The 19,994-nt window shown below is 33.7% G+C and overlaps 1 protein-coding gene across 3 annotated transcripts in view; it reads left to right on the forward strand.

Moving 5' to 3' along the window:
- The window catches only part of PTPN4 (protein tyrosine phosphatase non-receptor type 4), a 220,490-nt gene that overhangs the window by 111,765 nt on the left and 88,731 nt on the right, over window positions 1-19,994 (forward strand). For 2 of the 3 annotated variants that reach the window (XM_064382839.1, XM_012468378.2), the window contains 6 exons: window positions 706-748; window positions 848-926; window positions 4,982-5,026; window positions 5,291-5,343; window positions 5,698-5,818; window positions 8,787-8,874. In XM_064382839.1, the coding sequence (XP_064238909.1) occupies window positions 706-748; window positions 848-926; window positions 4,982-5,026; window positions 5,291-5,343; window positions 5,698-5,818; window positions 8,787-8,874 (429 nt within the window). The remainder of the gene's footprint in view (window positions 1-705; window positions 749-847; window positions 927-4,981; window positions 5,027-5,290; window positions 5,344-5,697; window positions 5,819-8,786; window positions 8,875-19,994) is intronic. The other variant, XM_012468381.2, reaches the window with a different exon arrangement.

Raw genomic sequence — 19,994 nt, forward strand, 5'->3', positions numbered from 1 at the left:
TCTGAATTCAGCTGTAATTGTCCAGAGCTAAACTGGCCTTCAGAAGTATTGAAACTGCTTAAAATTTCTCACACATAAAAATCATTCTCAAAACTGAACATTATATCTTCAAAAAATTGGTGAGTTTTTTCAAGGGGAGCAGGTATTTTATTTTTAAATGAGTAGGGTAAATGTTATAAAATTTCTCCTGAGTGGATTTCCATGTTCTGTAGTAAAATTTTGCCTGAATTAGTGTAAAGCCCAGGAGAGACGGGGGTGGGGCGGGGGGGAGGGAGGGAGAGAAAGAGAGAGAGAGAGAGAGTGAGAGAGTGTGTGTGTGTGAGAGAGAGAGACAAGGGTGAAGAGAATTTCAAAAACTTGCCAGCCTATTAAGAAATAAAGTTAAATTAATGTGAATCACTTCAGGTTGCTGCAATTACTAAGCATTATTACTTTTGAAATAGAGGTTATTGCACATTGTATAATGTGATAGAAAAGTCTAATCAAAATCTTAATGTTAAAACAAATACGTTCAGTAATTTCTAGCATAATTTTATTACATTTGATATGAAAAATACTGTCTGTAATGTAATGATTTTTTTCCTACCTAGGCCTTTTCTGAAATGCAGCTTTTAGCATTTATCTCCAAATGGAACAGATTTGCAAGAATCAATATAGTAGTTCCTCAAGGACAAAAAAAATCAGTTTTATTTATTTATTTTTCAGAGGTGGCTGGATCCAAACAAACCAATAAGGAAGCAGCTAAAGAGTGAGCATGCATATTTACTTAATGTTTTGCAAGTATACTTTATAAAGATAAAGGATTAATATAGTCTGATTAATTAGAAACTACTTTTATTAATTCTAGGAGGATCTCCTTACAGTTTGAACTTTAGAGTCAAATTTTTTGTAAGTGACCCCAACAAGTTACAAGAAGAATATACAAGGTGGGTTTGTGGAGCATATTTTTCTTGAAAATATTGTTGGAACACTAATATGAAATTTTGAAATTAATTAGGCAAAAAGAAATTACTATGGTGTAATTCTGAGCTCTCCAGTCAGTACACAGAATAAGTTATGGCTATTCCAAGATAATGTTCTCCTCCTATTTTGGGTGGCTGGGAGAGCCCAAGGGGATTTAGAACCTCAGAGCTTCCCAGTCCAGCCCCAAGCAGCCTCCTGAGCCATATAAATACTAAAAATTTCTACTTGTGAACACTGTTTAAGTGCTGCTTAAATTAATTGAGGTCATCATATGTTGCTGAAACTGTATCCAAAGGATGCTGTGTAGTGAGAAATTTTTGGGTTTTTTTTCCCATGTGAAAGCATATTCTAATATCCTTTTTTATTAAGGAGAACATAGAATTTATAAAATATATAACCATTATATGCAGGTCAGTAGGTACCTTTTGTCTCCTATGTGTTTTTAATCTTTGGTTTCAAAAATATAATGGATTCTATAAAGGATGTTGCAGGGAGTACACTAGCATGTTGAGGCCTTTACATGCCCACTTGACTCTCCATTTTAAGTCTCAGCTTATGTTACTATATAATTTTGTCATCGTTTCGATTTGACAGTATGTACATGAATGATCTAGATGAACATTTTGATAATGTTCTTGAATGTAAGGTAAAATACTGAAGGTAGAAATGGAGAATGGTGTGTTAACTGTCAGTATTAAAATAACCGGCATAACAACGTTGTATATTGCTTGAAAGACAGAATTAGGAATTAGTCATTAGTTTTTTTACAAAAGACAGTTAAAAATTAGCATGTTACACTCTCTAAAATTCTCAGATATAAGAATATAGGCCAGTGACTACATTCAGAATTACTCTAAAAGATAGATGTCCACCGGGCGCAGTGGCTCACGCCTGTAACCCCAACACTTTGGTAGGCTCAGGCAGGCGAATCATGAAATCAAGAGTTCGAGACCAGCCTGGCCAACATGGTGAAACCCCGTCTCTACTAAAAATACAAAAAAGTAGCTGAGCATGGTGGCGGGCGCTTGTAATCTCGACCACTTTGGAGGCTGAGGCAGGATAATCACTTAAACTCAGGAAGCAGAGGCTGCAGTGAGCCGAGATCATGCCACTGCACTCCAGCCTGGGAAGGCAGTGCAAGACTCTGTCTCAAAAAAAGAAAAAGATAGGTGTCAAAAAATCCATACCTAAAATAATCTGTAGATAGAATGTTAAATTTTAATGTATGGTTTTAATGTATTTAGGATACCGTCTTGGAGTGGAGAAACAAAAGGATAAATTAAAGATATTTAATTAGCTGCAGCTGCCAGTTCTTAGATGTTTGCAGAGTTTTCATTAGTAGACCAAGTGAGAAAAATTAGATTGAAATTCTAGAGAGTTATTTTCTGTTTGTTTTGGGGTGGGTGTGCAAGTGGTTTTTTTTTGTTTTTTTTTTTTTTTTTAAATGGGAGAACTCGGTGATGTGTTGTCTGGATTATATAATCCTAATGCTTGCAACTAGTAGAATCCAAGCTAATTTATCTTGAAAAACAAAGTTGTGTTGTAGGTATACACCTTAGTTTAATATTGTAACCCTTAAAATGTTGTTAGTTAAAACCATCTTCATAATTTACTTCACAATGTTATTCTTCTATAGCCTGCATTGAAAACACAATAAAGAAATAAATGTGTCTCACTAGTAAGTTGAAATAACTTCCTGAAGCAGAAGAAAGTAGAATCAAGTTTGATAGCAGTCAAGGAATTAACTTGTGCTCAGAACCTTTTATAATGGAATGTATGGAATCTTAAAATTAGTATTATTTGGTAAAATGTGGTAAATGTCGTTTTTAAAATTTTACTACCATAGTATATGTATCAGTGATTTTTCTACTCTGATTAGAAATTAGAATCATTTGGGAGAGCTTTAAACCATAATGATATCTTGGCCATATCCCTAGATACTCTGATGAACAGGTCTTAGATGAGACCTGAGCATAGGCATGCATAAGTTCCCCCAAATGATTCTAATATGTATCCAAAGCTACATATTAGCCAAAGCTTTAATGCTTGAGTAGCCTTAATGTGATGGTTATGATTAGTAACAGAGCACCTTCTGCCACAGTTGCTGAATTTTCAAAACTGTTTGGACCCCAGGAAATAGGAAATCTGCTACACCTCCTTACCTTGAGATTTCAAGAATGTAAATAGTATATTCCCAATATTCAGATCAGTCTGCTTAGAAATTCTTTCTCAGTTTATAGCTATATGAAAGTTGATTCTGTTTGGTAGTGAGCCAAGAGGAGAAAAGAAACTCTAATACTAAATTAATTTTTTAAATTATTACCTTGAAATTTCAAGAATGTAAATAGCATATTCCCAATATGCAGATCAATCTGCTTAGTAATTCTTTCTCAGTTTATAGCTATATGAAAGTTGATTCTGTTTGGTAGTTAGCCAAAAGGAGAAAAGAAACTCAAATACTAAATTAATTTTTAAAATATCTCTTTAATTAGTGAATTTGTTTTGTAAAATTAGTGAAAAATATTCCTTTAATTTTGAAATGGTGGTGCGGGGGAGAATGGAGTCAAACAGCTTCCACCAGGTTAAACACCATTTAGTTTTAGCAGGTGCTGGCCTCATTAGAAGTTAATTTTTACAATTCCTGAGATACATATATTAGGCAAGTGATAATACTTTCTTTTTACAAATGTAGAAACTAAGGCTCAGCCACATTTTAAGCAGTTTGCCCAAGATCACAGGCTAGTTTTGCCTAGGACTTGAATTCTGGTTTCTACTTTTAACAGTTCTTACCTCTTGGTTAAATTAGTATGTATGTAAAATTTGGCAAGTATAAGCATTTTTTATGTAGAATTTACAATATTATGGCAAGGATTCACATAACCTTTAAATCCTAACTATAAGATTGTTTCTCACCAGGAAACTTAACTTTGAATTATTAAACCAAAACAGGCCTGATAGAAATAATACTGTCTTGGATTTAGTAAATAGATTATATTTATAATATTATGCACTAAGCCTCACAAGAAGTTATATATGAAGCCATGATTTTTTTTTTTTTATTGTTGTTGGTGGTTTTTTTTTTTTTGTAATGAATATCTGATTCTCTGAAAACCTCTTTGGTAATTTGAATATTGTCATGGAGCTCTTCAGTGACTTTAATCAGCCAGCCTAGAATTTCTAATGACTTTTGACTCTAGGAATATGTACTTTTTTTAGTTTGGTGAAATAAAAATCTTAAAATTCCCTGGTTAAACATTTAAAACCACAAAGTTTGATCTTCTGCCCACCCTATACAGCACAGATAACTTTGCCCAAGTATTGATAAATCTTTTAGTGAATGGGTTACCCACTAGGAGAGAGACCAAAGGACAATGCTATCTTGTAAGCAACGACAGCAGGCTTGTTATAGGAAACTTACGTTTTTGTTGGTTTCACAGGAAATTGAATGCTTAACAATTCTAACAATAGTAGAGCAACAGTAGAGAAAAGAGCCCTTCTTTTTTAACCTCTGATCATAGAGAGCCTTCTTGAACTAAATGAAAGTGGATAGGTGCTTTTCTACAACGGGCATGATAAAATGATCAACACACTGGATTGTCCTTGGAGCTGGCTTTCTGTTTCAGACCAGAGAAAATCATCACTGGTCTCTAGTGCATTGCTACTATCACCTCTTCCATGTTTGTGATGCTCAAGTTCTCTGTGCTTCCCACTTCTACTTTCTGCATATACCAACCCTCAGAATATTTCTCCCTCAGTCATGTAACTGTTTAAAATCTTGAGGGGTTCCATAATGGAGGCTAGTGGAAACAAAACATTCAAAGTACAAATTTCATACATCAAAGAATTTTAAAGATTTGGAACCATGAGTTTATGAAATCTTATTTTTATACTTCACGTTTTAATATGTAAATTATGAAAGCAAATATTTAAAGGTTTTTTTTGTTAATGTAAGTATATAGTTTCTTAGAACTGAAATTGTTATAATTCTAGTAAATGCTTTTTTTTTTTTTTTTTTAAGGTACCAGTATTTTTTGCAAATTAAACAAGACATTCTTACTGGAAGGTGGGCTTTTAAAATTTCTTAAAAACTTTTTCTAATGGACTTTAAAAATACTTTAAAATCTGTTTTAAGTAATTCATGGTCATTGCAAACAAATTATTTAGAAAGGTTACATGTAGTGTGAATTCCTTTCATGAGATAAGTTTATTTCTTAATAGTTAAAATCAAGTAACATGAAACTTCAAGTGTGATTATTTAACAAATTATAGCACTTTTGAAATTACTATGTTTAACCTTTGGTTATACATTTTTGTTTCATTTTATTAGATTGCCCTGTCCTTCTAATACTGCTGCCCTTTTAGCTTCATTCGCTGTTCAGTGTAAGTATCAGCCTATCTTTAGGTCAAATAGCATATAACTTTGTGGTTTGTGTTGCTAGTACATTGGCTTTAATGTGGTAGTTCTTTAGACATGTTACCATATAGAAAATAGTGACTGCAGTGGAAATGTAATGAAATGTCTAGTTAGTTAACAATTACTATGATTTTTGAAAAGAATTTCCTATAGAATTGTGTGAGACAAGAATGTTAAATGGATTACTGTAGCTTGCTTAAGTGTTTGTTAGAAATATAAGTATTTTACATCCAGAAATAGAATTAATGACATTGCTGATTTGACTATAATAATTAAAAAATTTGTTTATTAAAATGTGAATATTTTCCTTTCATTATTAGCTGAACTTGGAGACTACAATCAGTCAGAGAACCTGCCAGGCTACCTCTCAGATTATTCTTTCATTCCTAATCAACCTCAAGATTTTGAAAAAGAAATTGCAAAGTTACATCAGCAACACATGTAAGAGTTTTTTAGCTTTTTATTTGGTAAACTTCTTAATGGCATTCTTTCTAGAGAAATGTTTGAAATTACTTCTAATTTGATGGTAGTGTTTATTTAATACAAAACAATTACTGTCATCTAAAATAATATTGTAGAGAAATATAGGTGATCTATGCTAAAACAAGATTTCATAGAATATATGACTCATTTTCATTTGTATTAAGAGCCATTAAGCTGTCTGTAAACATTTATTTGCTATTGTGTAATAGTCTAATTTTAGAATATAAATAGAATATAATATTTATAGTATAAAGATTTAGAATATAATATTTATAGTATAAAGATCAATCTGTTTGGTAATTCTGTCTGTTTTTAGCTATAAAGGACTTGATTCTGTTTAGTAGTGAGCCATGAGGAGAAAAAGAACTCTATGTAATACTAAATTAATTTTTAAAAATTATTTTTTAAAAAAACAGTACAGGTTGAACATCCTTAACCCAAAAGATTGAAATTCAGAGTGCTCTAAAATTCAAAACTTTTTGAGCACTGACATTACGCCACAAGTGGAAAATTCTGCACCTGATCTCATGTAATGGGTTTCAGTCAAAATGCAGTCAAAACTTTCATACACAGAATTATTTTAAACATTCTATAATATTAACCTTCAGGCTAATGTGTATAAAGCGTATATGAAACATAAAAGAATTTCATGTTTAGACTTGGTTTCTGTCCCAAGATACCGCATTATGTATATGCAGATACTTAAAAACTTGAAAGAATCTGAAATTAGAAGCACTTATGATCCCTAGCATTTCTGATAAGGGATACTTAAACTTATCAGTATTCATTCATTAAAAATATTCATTCAACTTTGATTTTTTTGTGAGTATAATTTTAGTTTTTCAAAAGAGATTTGGTACTTCGAATAGAAAGTAATATTGTTTATTGGCTAAGAATTCAGTTGTACTTCAGTATACGATTCAGAATATTCAGAGAATAACTAAGGCAGTGCTGCGTATTGGCTAAGAGTCTGAACTGGAGAGCCAGACTGCCTGGTTTGAAATTCTGTCAGATTACTTACTATCTTACAACTTTGGCGAAACTGCTTTATTTCTCTTCTTCTCTGTTTCCTTATGTAAACTGGGGATAATAAAAGTACCTGTTTATCGCTGGAGTTATTGTAGGTTTTAAATGAGTTTATATGCGTAAGCGTTCTCAAAACCGTACCTAGCACATTGTAGGCACTGAAGAAATGTTAGCTGTTGTTATTATTAAGAAAACTTACTTTCATTTGCTAAACAAGATAACAAACTATGGCCCATTGTCTATTTTTATATGGCCCACAGACCAAGATTGTTATGTGTATTTTAAATGGTTGCAGAAAATCAAAAGGAGAATAGCATGTGACATTTTATAAAATTTAGTGTTCATGAATAAACACTTACTGGAACATAGACATCCTCATTCATTTATATGTTGTCTATGGCTGCTTTCGCACAATGGCCAGCTAGATAGTTGTCACAGAGACCATATGACCTAAAGGCCTACAATATTTACTATCCAGCTGTTTGCAATAAAAGGTTTGCTGATTCCTGATCTAAAATTGACTAATGTCTAAGAGTTTTTAATAGACTGCCTAATGTGGCAAGGGGGCTATTTTAGTCTAAGTAAATTCCGTTAATAGTGAAAGTTATACATACAGCATATCAGAATCAAGAGTTTAAAGATAAGCCAGAGTTTTAAAATTTACCAATAATAAAAAGACTCTTAAGGAAAAGACTTGTATATTTAAAAAACTATTGATTACATGTTTCTATTTGGTATAAATAAATGATTCATCATATCTTTAAATGAAGAAAAATAGAATTATTCAGTTTAACTGGAGGGAGTATAATTTAATTTTATAGAAATTGGAAGTGTACTGCTTCTTTTGAGGAGTTTCTATCCCAAGATACTGCATTATGTATGTGCATATATTTCAAAACTTGAAAAAATCTGAAATCAGAAACACTTAGGATCCCAAGCATTTAGGAGTATGATCATGCATTAACAGGCTGTTGGCTCCTGTTTCTAGTAGCATTAGTGAATAGAAAGTTTGTATCTTTGTTTTTGTAATTTGCTGCTTTTGCTCTGCTGTAGTCTGATAATAACAGATAACTAAGGTTGTTAAAACTATATGTGAAATAGGAGTAAATCTCTTTTTAAAGGCCTTACATTTAGAGCAGTGGTTTTTCAACTTATGTTTATAAGAATCACTTGGGATTCTTTTTAAATATAAATGGATTCGACCTCATCCTTTTTAAACCAGACTCTACAGAACAGTTGTCTTAAACCATCTGTAATGAAAGATGAATTCTTCCCCCCAGCTGTCATTATTGTATTATTCATAATATATTTTGAAAATATAATAAAAATTAATTACTAGAAAAATAAAGTGGAGAAAGAAAACAAACACATAAAAAATACAAGTCCTCTTTTTTTTTCACTGTTAGATTTAACAGATATAAAATTACCCTGCCAGATTGCTATACAAGTCTCCAACACTCAGGTTCCGTACTGTGAAATCAACTTCTGTCTGTGCACCACACTCTAAGAAGCACTGCCCTGGTGATTGACTTAGAATCTACAAGTTTTAGAGATGGACCCTGTGTGATTTAAATGCAGATACAGTGTATGAACCAAATTTTGAGAAATACTGCTTTTAAGTTATATGTAAAAGTGAGGGGCTTTGTTGTAGCCATCCATATAAATAGCTAAGGGCTTTTAAAACTTGGTGTATTCTTGTATTTCTAGAAAATGAGAAAATATTCTGGAAAATAATAATTAGGGTTACTGAAAATGTGCCCTCTAGGTAAGTTAGAGGAGTAGTCCTGCAGGGTGATGCTCAGTTTTTTCAGATAAATAGCCTATTTCTATTTTAGTCATATTTGATTGATTTATTGATTGATAGATTGATCTAATTTTTAACTTAATGATGTCTTTATAGAGGCTTGTCTCCTGCAGAAGCAGAATTTAGTTACCTAAACACAGCACGTACCTTAGAACTCTATGGAGTTGAATTCCACTATGCAAGGGTAAGTGAAGAAAATTTACTTAGATGTTGAGTTAGGCTCTGTTCCTCAGTATAACATTTTTTAAGATTAGATAACAAATGGAATAAGTTATGATTGCTGCTGACATAGCTGCACTGAAAATTTCCTCTGAATTTAAGTATTTTCACAATAACTTAAGATTCAATACCTGAATGAGAAGGATGGTTAAAGTGAATTCTTCATGTTATTCTTCTTTAAGATAGTGTCTTATATATAAAGATAATTTTTACAGACCATAAGATATAGTACCTTTAGAATATTTATTTTAAAATATAATAACTAAGCTTAGGAAAAGTGGCTTTGGTATCCTTTATAATAATGATCATTAAAGATGTTCTCACATCACTGAGGCCTGTATTAGTGCATTTAGTTTGTTTGTATCATTTACTAGCACTATTACGAGTTTTTATTTATAAAGCACAACCTGGAGCATATGAACATATTTTTATCTCCCCCCAGTCCCTGTATTGAAATGGAATTTATAGTCACTGGCTTTTTTGGTATTAAACTGTGTAACTTCTTTTCCCTTATGTCAAACATTAAAGCCTTTGAAAAACTGGTAACCTCCTGGAATAAGCATATTTGTGAGTGTTTATTCTGTGTTTGTGTGTTTCCTCATGTTTTTCTTGAGTTAATTTATCAAAAGTACTTGGAGCACAGCTATTCTCTTTACACTCAGTGAAAAGTGGAATTATAATCATCAGTTGAGTTGATGGTAGTGTTTATCTTCTCTTGGGAATGAATAGTTGAGCCTAAAAAGGATGTCAGCCTGAAAGGGAATTCAAAGCCAATATTTTTTTTTAGATAATATTTTAAATCATTTCAATATGCAGACACTCACAGGTATACAGATAGTTGTTTAAGTATTCAAAGTTCTACTTCATGTAATGGTTTTATCCTTTAAGACCTTACCTGACCATGTTCTGGGAGAGAACATTAGTTGTTATGTTTCACAAAGCTTATGTCAGTCTTTCCTTTAAAAGACCAGATGAGTTGCTTTCCTCAATTGATTTTATTTTGTAATTCTGCATGTTACTTAAAAATCTTTTTGTCTGATTCCATTTAAAATGTGTCTCTTAAAAACTTTCTGCTTTCTTTTTTTCCTTCAATTTTTATTTTAAGTTCAACTTTCTACTTTCTATAAAATATGCCCCTTTTTACTTTCCTTCCTTATTTAGGGCCTATATCTTTTGAACATGGTTCTTCAAAATGTAATGTACTAGTCAGTATTTGTGCAACTAGTTTTTTATTATTATTATTATTGTAAAGTTTAAAACTGTTAGAACTTTAAATATGTGAATTGAACTGTGGTTAAAATAAAAAGGGGTTGGGCATAATGTCTCATGCCTGTAATCCCAGCACCTTGGGAAGCCGAGACAGGAGGATTGCTTGAGCCCAGGAGTTCAAGACCAGCCTGGGAAACATAGTGAGACCTCATCTCTACAAATTTTAAAAATTAACTGGTCATGGTGGTGCATGCCTATAGTCCCAGATACTCAGGAGGCTGAGGCAGGAGAATCAGCTGAGCCCAGGAATCTAAGGCTTTTGTAAGCTATGATCATGCCGCTGCACTCCAGCATGGGTGACAGAGCAAGAGCCTATCCTTTCTTCCAGTATTTTTACAGTTTTGGGTATTACATTTAAGTCTTTAATTATCTTGAGTTGATTTTTATATGTGGTAAGAGATGGATGTCCGGTTTCTTTTTTCTGTATGTGGCTATTCAATTTTCCCAGAACCATTTATTGAAGAGGATGCCCTTTCTTCACTGTAAGTTCTTGTTGACTTTGTTGAAGATCAGTTGGCTGTAAATATTTGGCTTTGTTTCTGGGTTCTCTAGTCTGTCCTATTGGTCTGTGTGTATGTTTTTATATCTGTATCGTGCTGCTTTGGTTCTGGTAGCCTTGTAATATATTTAACATCAGGTAACTTGATACTTTGTTCTTTTTGCTCAGGATTGCTTTGGCTATTTGGACTATTTTTTGATTCTCTATGAATTTTAGAATTTTTTTTTCTAATTCTGTGAAGAACAGTGTTGGTATTTTGACAGGGGTTGCATTGGATCTGTACAGTGCTTTGGCAATATAGTTATTTTAACAATATTAGCTCTTCAGATCCAAGGACATGGATTTTTTTCTGTTTTTTTGCTTGTTTGTTTGTTTGTTTCATCTTAAATTTTTCGCTAGTGTTTTGTAGTTTTCCTTGTAGGGATTTTTCACCCTCTTGGTTAAATTTATTCCTAGGTATTTTTTTTGTAGCTGTTACAAATGGGATTTCCTTCTTGACTTCTTTCTCAGCTAAATCATTATTGATGTATAAAGTGCTGCTGGTTTTTGTATGTTGATTTTTACTAAATTCATTTATGAAATCTAAGCATTTTTGGTGTAGTCTTTAGGTTTTTTTAAGATATAAGATCATATCATCAGCAAAAAGAGGCAATTTGACTTCCTCTTTCCCAATTCAGATACCTTTTCATTCTTTCTCTTGCATGGGTGCTCTGGCTAGGACTTCCAGTACTATGTTGAATAAGAGTGTGAAAGTGGGCATCCTTGTCTCTTTGCAGTTCTTAGGGGGAACAGTTTCAACTTTTCTATTTTCACTATGATGTTGACTTTGGGTTTGTCATATATGGCTTTTATTATTTTGAGGTATGTGCCTTCTGTGCCTCATTTGTTGAGATGTTGAAGTTTTTCAAACACTTTTATAATGTCTTTTGAGATGGTCATATGGTTTTTGTTCATTCTGTTCCTGTGATTTATCATGTTTATTGGTTTGTATGTATTGAACCATCCTTGCATTCCTGATATAATGTATTATAGCTGATTGTGCTGTATTATCTTTCTAATATGCTGTTGGATTTGGTTTGCTAGTATTTGGTTGAAGATGTTGGTGTCTGTGTTCTTCAGCGATATTGGCCTGTAGTTTTCTTTTTTCCAGTTTTTGCATCCTTATCTGGTTTTAGTATCATACTAATACTGACCTTATGGAATGACTTAGGAGAATTCCCTTCTCTTCATTTTTTTTTTTTTTTTTACAAGTTTCAAGAATGTTTATTAATTCATTGTATGTTTGGTAAAATTCAGCTTTGAATCCATCTGGTCCTGGGCATTTCTGTTTTGGAAGCCTTTCTTTACTGATTTCAATCTTACTACACATTATTGGTCTTTTCAGGTTTTCTGTTTCTTATTGATTCAGTCTTGGTAGGTTATATGTTTCCAGAAATTTATTTCCTCTGGGTTTCCCAGTTTGTCAGCCTGTAGTTGTTCATAATAGTTTCTGATGATCTTTTCTATTTCTGTAGTATCAGTTGCAGTGTCTCCTTTTTCATTTCTGATATTACTTATTTGGATATTCTGTCTTCTTGGTTAGTCTAGCTAACAGTTTATTAATGTTGTTTATCTTTTTGAAGAACCAACTTTTTGTTTCATTTATCTTTCATATTTTTTATGGTCACTATTTATTTCTGCTCTGATCTTTGTTAATTCTCTTCTACTGATTTTAGGTTTGTTTTGTTCTTGCCATTCCAGGTGTTTGAGATGCATTGTTAGACTGTTAACTTGCAGTCTTTTTGATTTTTTTTTTTTAATGTAGGTATTTATTGCTATAAAGTTCACTTTTATCAGTGCCTTTGAGGTATCCCATAGGTTTTGGTGTGTTGTATTTCCATTTTCGTTTGTTTCAAGGAATTTTTTTATTTTCTTCTTAATTGACCAAATGGTCATTTAGGAGCATGTTTTTTAACTAATTTGTTAAAACTTGTTTTGTGGCCAAACATATGGCCTATCTTGGAAGATGTTCCATGTGCTTATGAAAAGAATGCATATTCTGCATTGTTCAGTAGAATGTTCTGTGTCTGTTTGATCCATTTGATCTAGTGTTCAGTTTATGTCCAATGTTTCTTTGTTTATTTTCTTCCTAGATGATTCTGTCTAATGCTGAGAGTGGGGTGTTGGTTCCCCACTATTATTGTATTGCAGTCTATGTCTCTTTTTAGATCTAGAAATATTTGTTTTATGAATCTGGATACTCCAGTATTTGGTGCATATATATTTAGAATAGTTATATCCTCTTACTGAAAATTTCTTTATCATTATATAATGACCTTCTTCTTTTTTTTTAATCTTGAAATAATTAAAATCTGTTTTATCTGATATAAGTCTGGGTACTTCTAACTTTTGGTTTCGTTTGTGTGGAATTTTTTTTCATCCCTTTATTTTCAGTCTATTTGTGTTTTTTTTTTTTTGAAACGGAGTTTCGCTCTTGTTACCCAGGCTGGAGTGCAATGGCACGATCTCGGCTCACCGCAACCTCCGCCTCCTGGGTTCAGGCAATTCTCCTGCCTCAGCCTCCTGAGTAGCTGGGATCACAGGCATGTGCCACCATGCCCAGCTAATTTTTGTATTTTTAGTAGAGACGGGGTTTCACCACGTTGACCAGGATGGTCTCAATCTCTTGACCTCATGATCCACCCGCCTCGGCCTCCCAAAGTGCTGGGATTACAGGCTTGAGCCACCGCACCCGGCCCTATTTGTGTTTTTAATGAAAAACTGAGTTTCTTGTAAGCAACATATAGTTGAATTATGTATTTTAATCCATTCAACCATTCTGTATCTTTTAAGAGGAGAATTTAATCTATTTACATTCAGAGTTATTGATATGTGAAGTTTTATTCTTTTCATATTAATTGTTTTCTGGTTGTTATAGATATTCTGCTTTTCTTTTTCTCTTATAGTTTGTTTTGATGGGTTTCTGTAGTGATACTGTTTGAGTCCTTTCTCTTCCTCCTTTGTATTTCTTTACCCATTAAGTTTTATACTTTCATGTGTTTTCATGATGGTAAATGTCATCATTTTACTTCCAGGTTTAGGAATTGAACATACCTTGAACATACCTTGCAGAACTGATCTAGTGGTATAGAATTCCCACAGGATTTATTTGTCTGTGAATGACTTCATTTACCCTTCATTTATTTATTAATTTTAATTTAATTTTATTTTTTTATTTTATTTTTTTGAGACAGAGTCTCACTCCATTGCCAGGCGCAAGGCTGTAGTGCAGTGGCGCAATCTCGGCTCACTGCAACCTCCGCCTCCTGGGTTCAAGCAATTCTCCTGCCTCAGCCTCTTGAGTAGCTGGGACTATAGGTGCGCACCACCACGCCCAGCTAATTTTTGTATTTTTAGTAGAGACGGGGTTTCACCATGTTGGCCAGGATGGTCTCGATCTCTTGACCTCATGATCTGCTCACCTTGGCCTCCCAAAGTGCTGGGATTACAGGCGTGAGCCACTGCGCCCAACTTCCCCTTCATTCGTAAGTGATAATTTTGATGGATATAATACTCTTGAGTGGCGTGTTTTTTCTTTCAGCAGTTTGAATATATCATTCCATTATCTTCTGGCCTATAAAATTTCTGCTGAGAAATTTACTGATAGTCTGGTAGACACTTTTCTCCTGCTGTTTTTAAGATTTGCTCTTGAAGTTTGACTTTAGACAGTCTGAATATAATGTGCCATGGAGAAGACCTCTTTACATTATATCTGCCTGGAGATCATTGAGCTTCCTTTATCTGAATGTCCAAATCTCTTACTAGACATGGGAAGTTCTTAACTATTATTTTGTTAAGTAGGTTTTCTAATCCTTTCTCTGTTTCTTTGCCCTTGGGGATATGAATAATTTGTAAATTTGGCCACTTATCTTGCCCCAAATTTCAGGAAGGCTTTGCTCATTTTTTTTTTTTCCATCTCTTTTCTTTATTTTTATCTGACTGGATTATTCCAAAAGACCTGTCTTCAAGTTCCAAGATTCATTCTTTGGACCGATATAGTCTGTTGAAGTTTTCAGATGTATTTTGAATTTTTTTTATTGAATTCTCCAGTTTCAGTTTTGTTTTTTTATTTCTACTTTTTTTTGAGATGGAGTCTCCCTCTGTCACCCAGGCTGGAGTGGAGTGGTGTGATCTCATCTCACTGCAAACTCCGCCTCCCAGGTTCAAGCGATTCTCCTGCCTCAGCCTCCCGAGTAGCTGGAATTACAGGCACATGCCACCACGCTCAGCTAATTTTTGTATTTTTAGTAGAGACAGGGTTTCCCCACGTTGGACAGGCTAGTCTCAAACTCCTGACCTCAGGTAATTCACCTGCCTTGGCCTCCCAAAGAGCTGGGATTACAGGCATGAGCCAGTTTCAGAATTTTTATTAGGTTCTTTTAAAAAAATACCTCTTTGATAAATTTCTCTTTCATATCCTGAATATTTCTAACTTATTTATATTGTTTTTCAGAATTCTCTTTTATCATACTGAGTTTTAAAGTCAATAATTTGGATTTTTAATTTCATGCTGGGATTTTGAAATTTTTTTTTGTTTAAGATCTATTGCTGGAGAATTATTGTATTCCTTTGGAAATATCATATTTTCTTGCTGTTTCATGTTCTCTGTGTGCTTACATTGATAGCTACACATCTGAGTTGCTTCTTCTTATATTTGAATTTACTTTTGTAGAGGAGGATATATCGATGGTTTGGGTTGAGTAGAGTACATAGGCTTTGATTCTGGGTACATGAAGTAATATGGTCTCATTTATAGACATTGTAGATATAACAGTGAGTAAAGTAGATAAAATTCAACCCTCCCAAAGCTTGCATTCTGGGAGGCAAGAAACAAAACTATAAATGAACAATTATGGGTATATCAGAGTATGTACTATTTGATTCCATTAAAGTTCAGTAACTGGCGAAATACCAATCTATATTGATAGAAGTCAGAATAGCAGTCAATTCTGGAGAAATGTTTATTAACTGCGAGGCCCATGAGGGAGCTTTCTGGGTTTTTCAAAATATTCTATGTGTTGGTTTGTTATGGCTTTGTTGGAGTGTAAATAGGTTTGTGTGTGTGTATGTGTGTAAAATTTTGAATTTTACATTTAAGAATTGTGCATTTTACTGTACAGTACTTAAGTTCTTTAAAAAAATTAAGTAGGTAATATGTTATATATTAATAGAAGCTGTGAAGAAAAATTAAGCTGAGAAAGGGGAATTAAGACAAATGGGGTATCAGGTTAGGTTTCACTGAGAAGGTAAACAGATCTGAAGGACTCATGCAAACATCTGGGAGGAGATTATTCTAAGCAGAGGAAAGAGCAATGAAATAGTGAATATAGCAGTTCAAATAATAGCTAAGAGTTTAGTATGGCTTGTGTAGTGTGAGCAAGGAGAGGGAAGAGTGTTAGGAGATGAGGTCAAAGCAGACAAGAACTTCCTAAGATTTTTTTTTTTTTGAGACAGGGTCTTGCTTTGTCAGCCAGGCTGGATTGCAGTAGTGCAATCTTAGCTCACTGCAGCTTCAGTCTTTTGGGCTCCCACCTAGCCTTCCAAGTAGGTGAGACCACAGGTATGTGCCACCAAGCTGGCTGAAATTTTTTTTTTTAAGTTGAGATGGAGTATTGCTTTATTGCTCAGGCTGATCTCAAACTTCTGAGCTCAAGCAGTCCTACCTGCCTCAGCCTCCCAAGGTGCTGGGATTACAGACATGAGCCACCACATCTTTATAAAACATTTTAAGGACTTGTTTTAATTATAAACAAAACCATTAGAGAGTTTTTAGGCAATAAAAGGCATGTTGTGGTTTACATTTTTAAAATATAACAATGGCTTTTGAGAGTATACTATAAGATACTAAAGGAAGAGACCGTTACAGTGATCCAGGTGAAAGGTAGTGGTTCTTGTAGTAGTGGGGTGGTAAACAATAATCAGATTTTGAATATATTTTGAATATGGAAGTGACAGCTTTTACTGATGTACTGGTTATGGGGTGTGAGAGAAAAAGGATTTGGTAATTATTCCATAGCTTTTGGCCTGAACTTTTACTAAGTTGGGAAAGACCTGGGAGAAGCTGATTAGTAGGAGCATGAGTCAAGAATGTCTTGGGACATGTTAAATTTCAAGAGACATAAATGCTAATGAAGGAGGGGTGGGCAGACCATTCAATTTATGGACTTGGAGTTCAGAGGAAAAGTCTGGACTAGAAATACACTTGGGAATTGTTAGTTTATAGTTAGTATTTAAAATCATGAGATGAGAGCACTGAGGGAGTAAATTTGGTAGACAATGAAGAGAATAGATCCTCAAAGTTGGAATACTTCAATGTTTAGAATTTGAAGAGATGAAGAAGAACCAGGAAAGGAGACCAAGAAGGAGCAGTCATTCAGAAAGGTGAGCCTCTCTATCAAAGACACAAATATGTGTCTCTGAAGCCAAGTAAATCAGGAGCGGTGAGCTTTGTCAGATGATGCTGTTAGGTCAGATAAAATGAGGGCACAGAACTGGATTAGAAAAATGGAGATCACTGGTGACATTTCAAGAGCAGTTTTGGAGTTGCAGTGATGGCCAAAGAGTGATGAGAGAATACCAAGAAAAACTGAGAACAGTAATTCTGAGGGCTTTTGCTCTACAGGATGCAGATAATAATAACAGGAAATAACTATATAGCATTTACTACATGCCTGCCATCCTCCTTAGGGCTTTATATATATTAATCCCGTTTAATCCTTATAACAGCCTTGTGAGGCAGGAGTATTATTATCTCCACTTTACAGATGAGGAAAATGAGACATGGAAAAGTTAAGTAACTTGACCATATCATCCCTATTTCTGTATTAAGAGCCAATTTATAGCTTCTTTCCAAAACCTCACTTTTAACCTGCATGTATTTGAAGACTTTTTGACAGATCCATTAAAATAATCAAATAATTTACATATGTAATCTCTTGGAACAGAGAAAGAACTATCTTGTCAGATTGGAGCTATACATATGATTTTATCCACATCACCCAACTATACTCAGATCACACAGTGGTTTTCCATAATTCTGATGTGTGCTTTCACTCATTGTGACATAGCATTATTTTATTTTTTGTCAACCATCTTTCTATATCGAGCATCTTTATGAAAGCATCAGTAGATCACTAATTGTCTTCAGTTTTACTGAATAATTTGTTTGCATTCTCATACTCACTCCATTAGGCCTATGTAAAGCACACAAACATTTTTTCATCATTAATGAATGTATAAGCCTACTTAATGCCTTTATGCCTAACTACATTAAAAATATATGGACATGAAAATTTTAAAGAAATTACATATTGGAAAAGAACATACTGCTACAGGGTAAAAAAATAAATTCAACATATATTACAGAAAAATGTTTTAATATTCAAGTTTTATAAAGAGTTCCCCAAAGGAATCATTTTTTAAAAACTTGTAAATAGAAACATATGGCATACAGATATAATAAACTTTTCACAGGAGAAATATAGGTGACTAACATTGTACAATTGTTGTCACTAATAATGAAAACAAGAAGATACTGATTTTATCAGATTAGCAAAAGCTCAAAGGATTAAAGTTTTTGATAATGAGCATGGGAAAGTGGACACTAACACATTGTTGAAATATAAATCTGTACAGATCTTTTGCGGGGGCAAATATTAATATGATCTTTGATCACTTCCATTACTGAAACTCATCCTTTAAAGTGTTTATAGATGTGGTAGAAAAACTTGTATAAACATAAAGATATAGGAGAATATACACCAAAGTGTTAATAGTGGTTATCTCTGGGAATGAGGAAAAGAGTCAGGGAAGGTGAGGAGGGGAGTCTTTGACTTCTTATTTGGTATTTGAAGTTGTATATTGTTTTGAAATTGTTTTATAATTAAAAGTAATTAAGAAAATTACTTTTAACGGCTGTCTCCACCACTTAAAATTACTGTTTTTATGCACATTATAACATTGAGTGGGTTTGGGTTATTGTACTGTTAACATGTGACAATAGAGAGGTCAGAATATTTAAGTACCCTAGCTAATTAGTTTGCGTATAGAGTAGTAGTCTCCAGAAGAAAGGAGGGGATGACGTTCTGTACACCACAAGAAAAGGTGAAATGAACAACTGGGATATATGCAGAAAATGTTAGAGCATCCATTTGTATTCAGGTTAAATATCATTTTTTCTGACTCTTTTTAAATATACTGTTGTAAAATAAAACACAGACTCTGTGTGTGTGTGTGTGTGTGTGTGTGTGTGTGTGTGTGTGTATATATATCTTACTGAATTATTGTAAGGCAAACATCCTTGTAACTACCACCCAGTTCAAGTAGTAGAATGTTGCCAGAAACCTTTTCTCAATAACAGCTCCTTCCTACATAGTATTTTTTTCATGATTTTTATTACCTAAGTGTGCCTTCTTAGAAACTGTAGCTTGGTCTTGCTGTTGTTTAGTGTATTTTATTTGACTCACAGTAACTAAGATCTCTCTTTTTAATCTACAGGTTGTTCCTTCTTCTCTTGTACTTAGAATGTACCTGTCACTGGACTATTTCACCTGTAGTTTCTTACAGTCTGGATTTTACTTGATCACATATTTATAATGTAATTCAACATGATTTGCTGTTCTCTGCATTTCCTGCAGATTGGCAGCTTGTTCTAGAGGCATGTTCAGATTCAAGATTGATCTCTGTTCTGTTCTTTTTCCAGGTGGTGCATAATGCCTGGGTTTTGCTCTTATTCTATGCTAGCAGCCATTTATGCTGTATGCCTAGATCCATTAATTTATTGGAGGCTGCAAAACGGAGACGTCTTAATATTTTTTGTTTTTATTTATTTGCTGGAATGATTTTATAAGGGGTCATTTTCTTTCTTTTACTATTCAGTTACCCAATGGTATAGTTCATATAGAAAAGGCATGGAAAAGAATATTTGATTCTTTCCTTTTATTTACCTGGTTTTCAAGGTAATGAATATGAAGTGGCGGATTAGATATTACTGATAGGATTTAATACAGTAAAATTATTCTCCTTATTAAAGCTCAAATTAGCCCATCTTTGGTCACGAGAAGGGGTGTGTCTATTTTTGGCTCCTAAGCCTTTTTTTTTGAAACAGGGTCTCACTCTGTCACCCAGGCTGGAGTACAGAGGTGCAGTCTCAGCTCACTGCAACCTCTGCCTCCTGGGTACAAGTGATTCTCCTACCTCAGCCTCTTAAGTAGCTGGACTACAGGTGCACACCACCACACTCAACTAATTTTTATTTTATTTTATTTTTTTTGGTAGAG

This window comes from Aotus nancymaae, unplaced genomic scaffold (genome assembly GCF_030222135.1).
Source record: "Aotus nancymaae isolate 86718 unplaced genomic scaffold, 86718_ANA_hifiasm-v0.15.2.pri h1tg000029l, whole genome shotgun sequence".
In the NCBI taxonomy this organism is placed as follows: Eukaryota; Metazoa; Chordata; class Mammalia; order Primates; family Aotidae; genus Aotus; species Aotus nancymaae.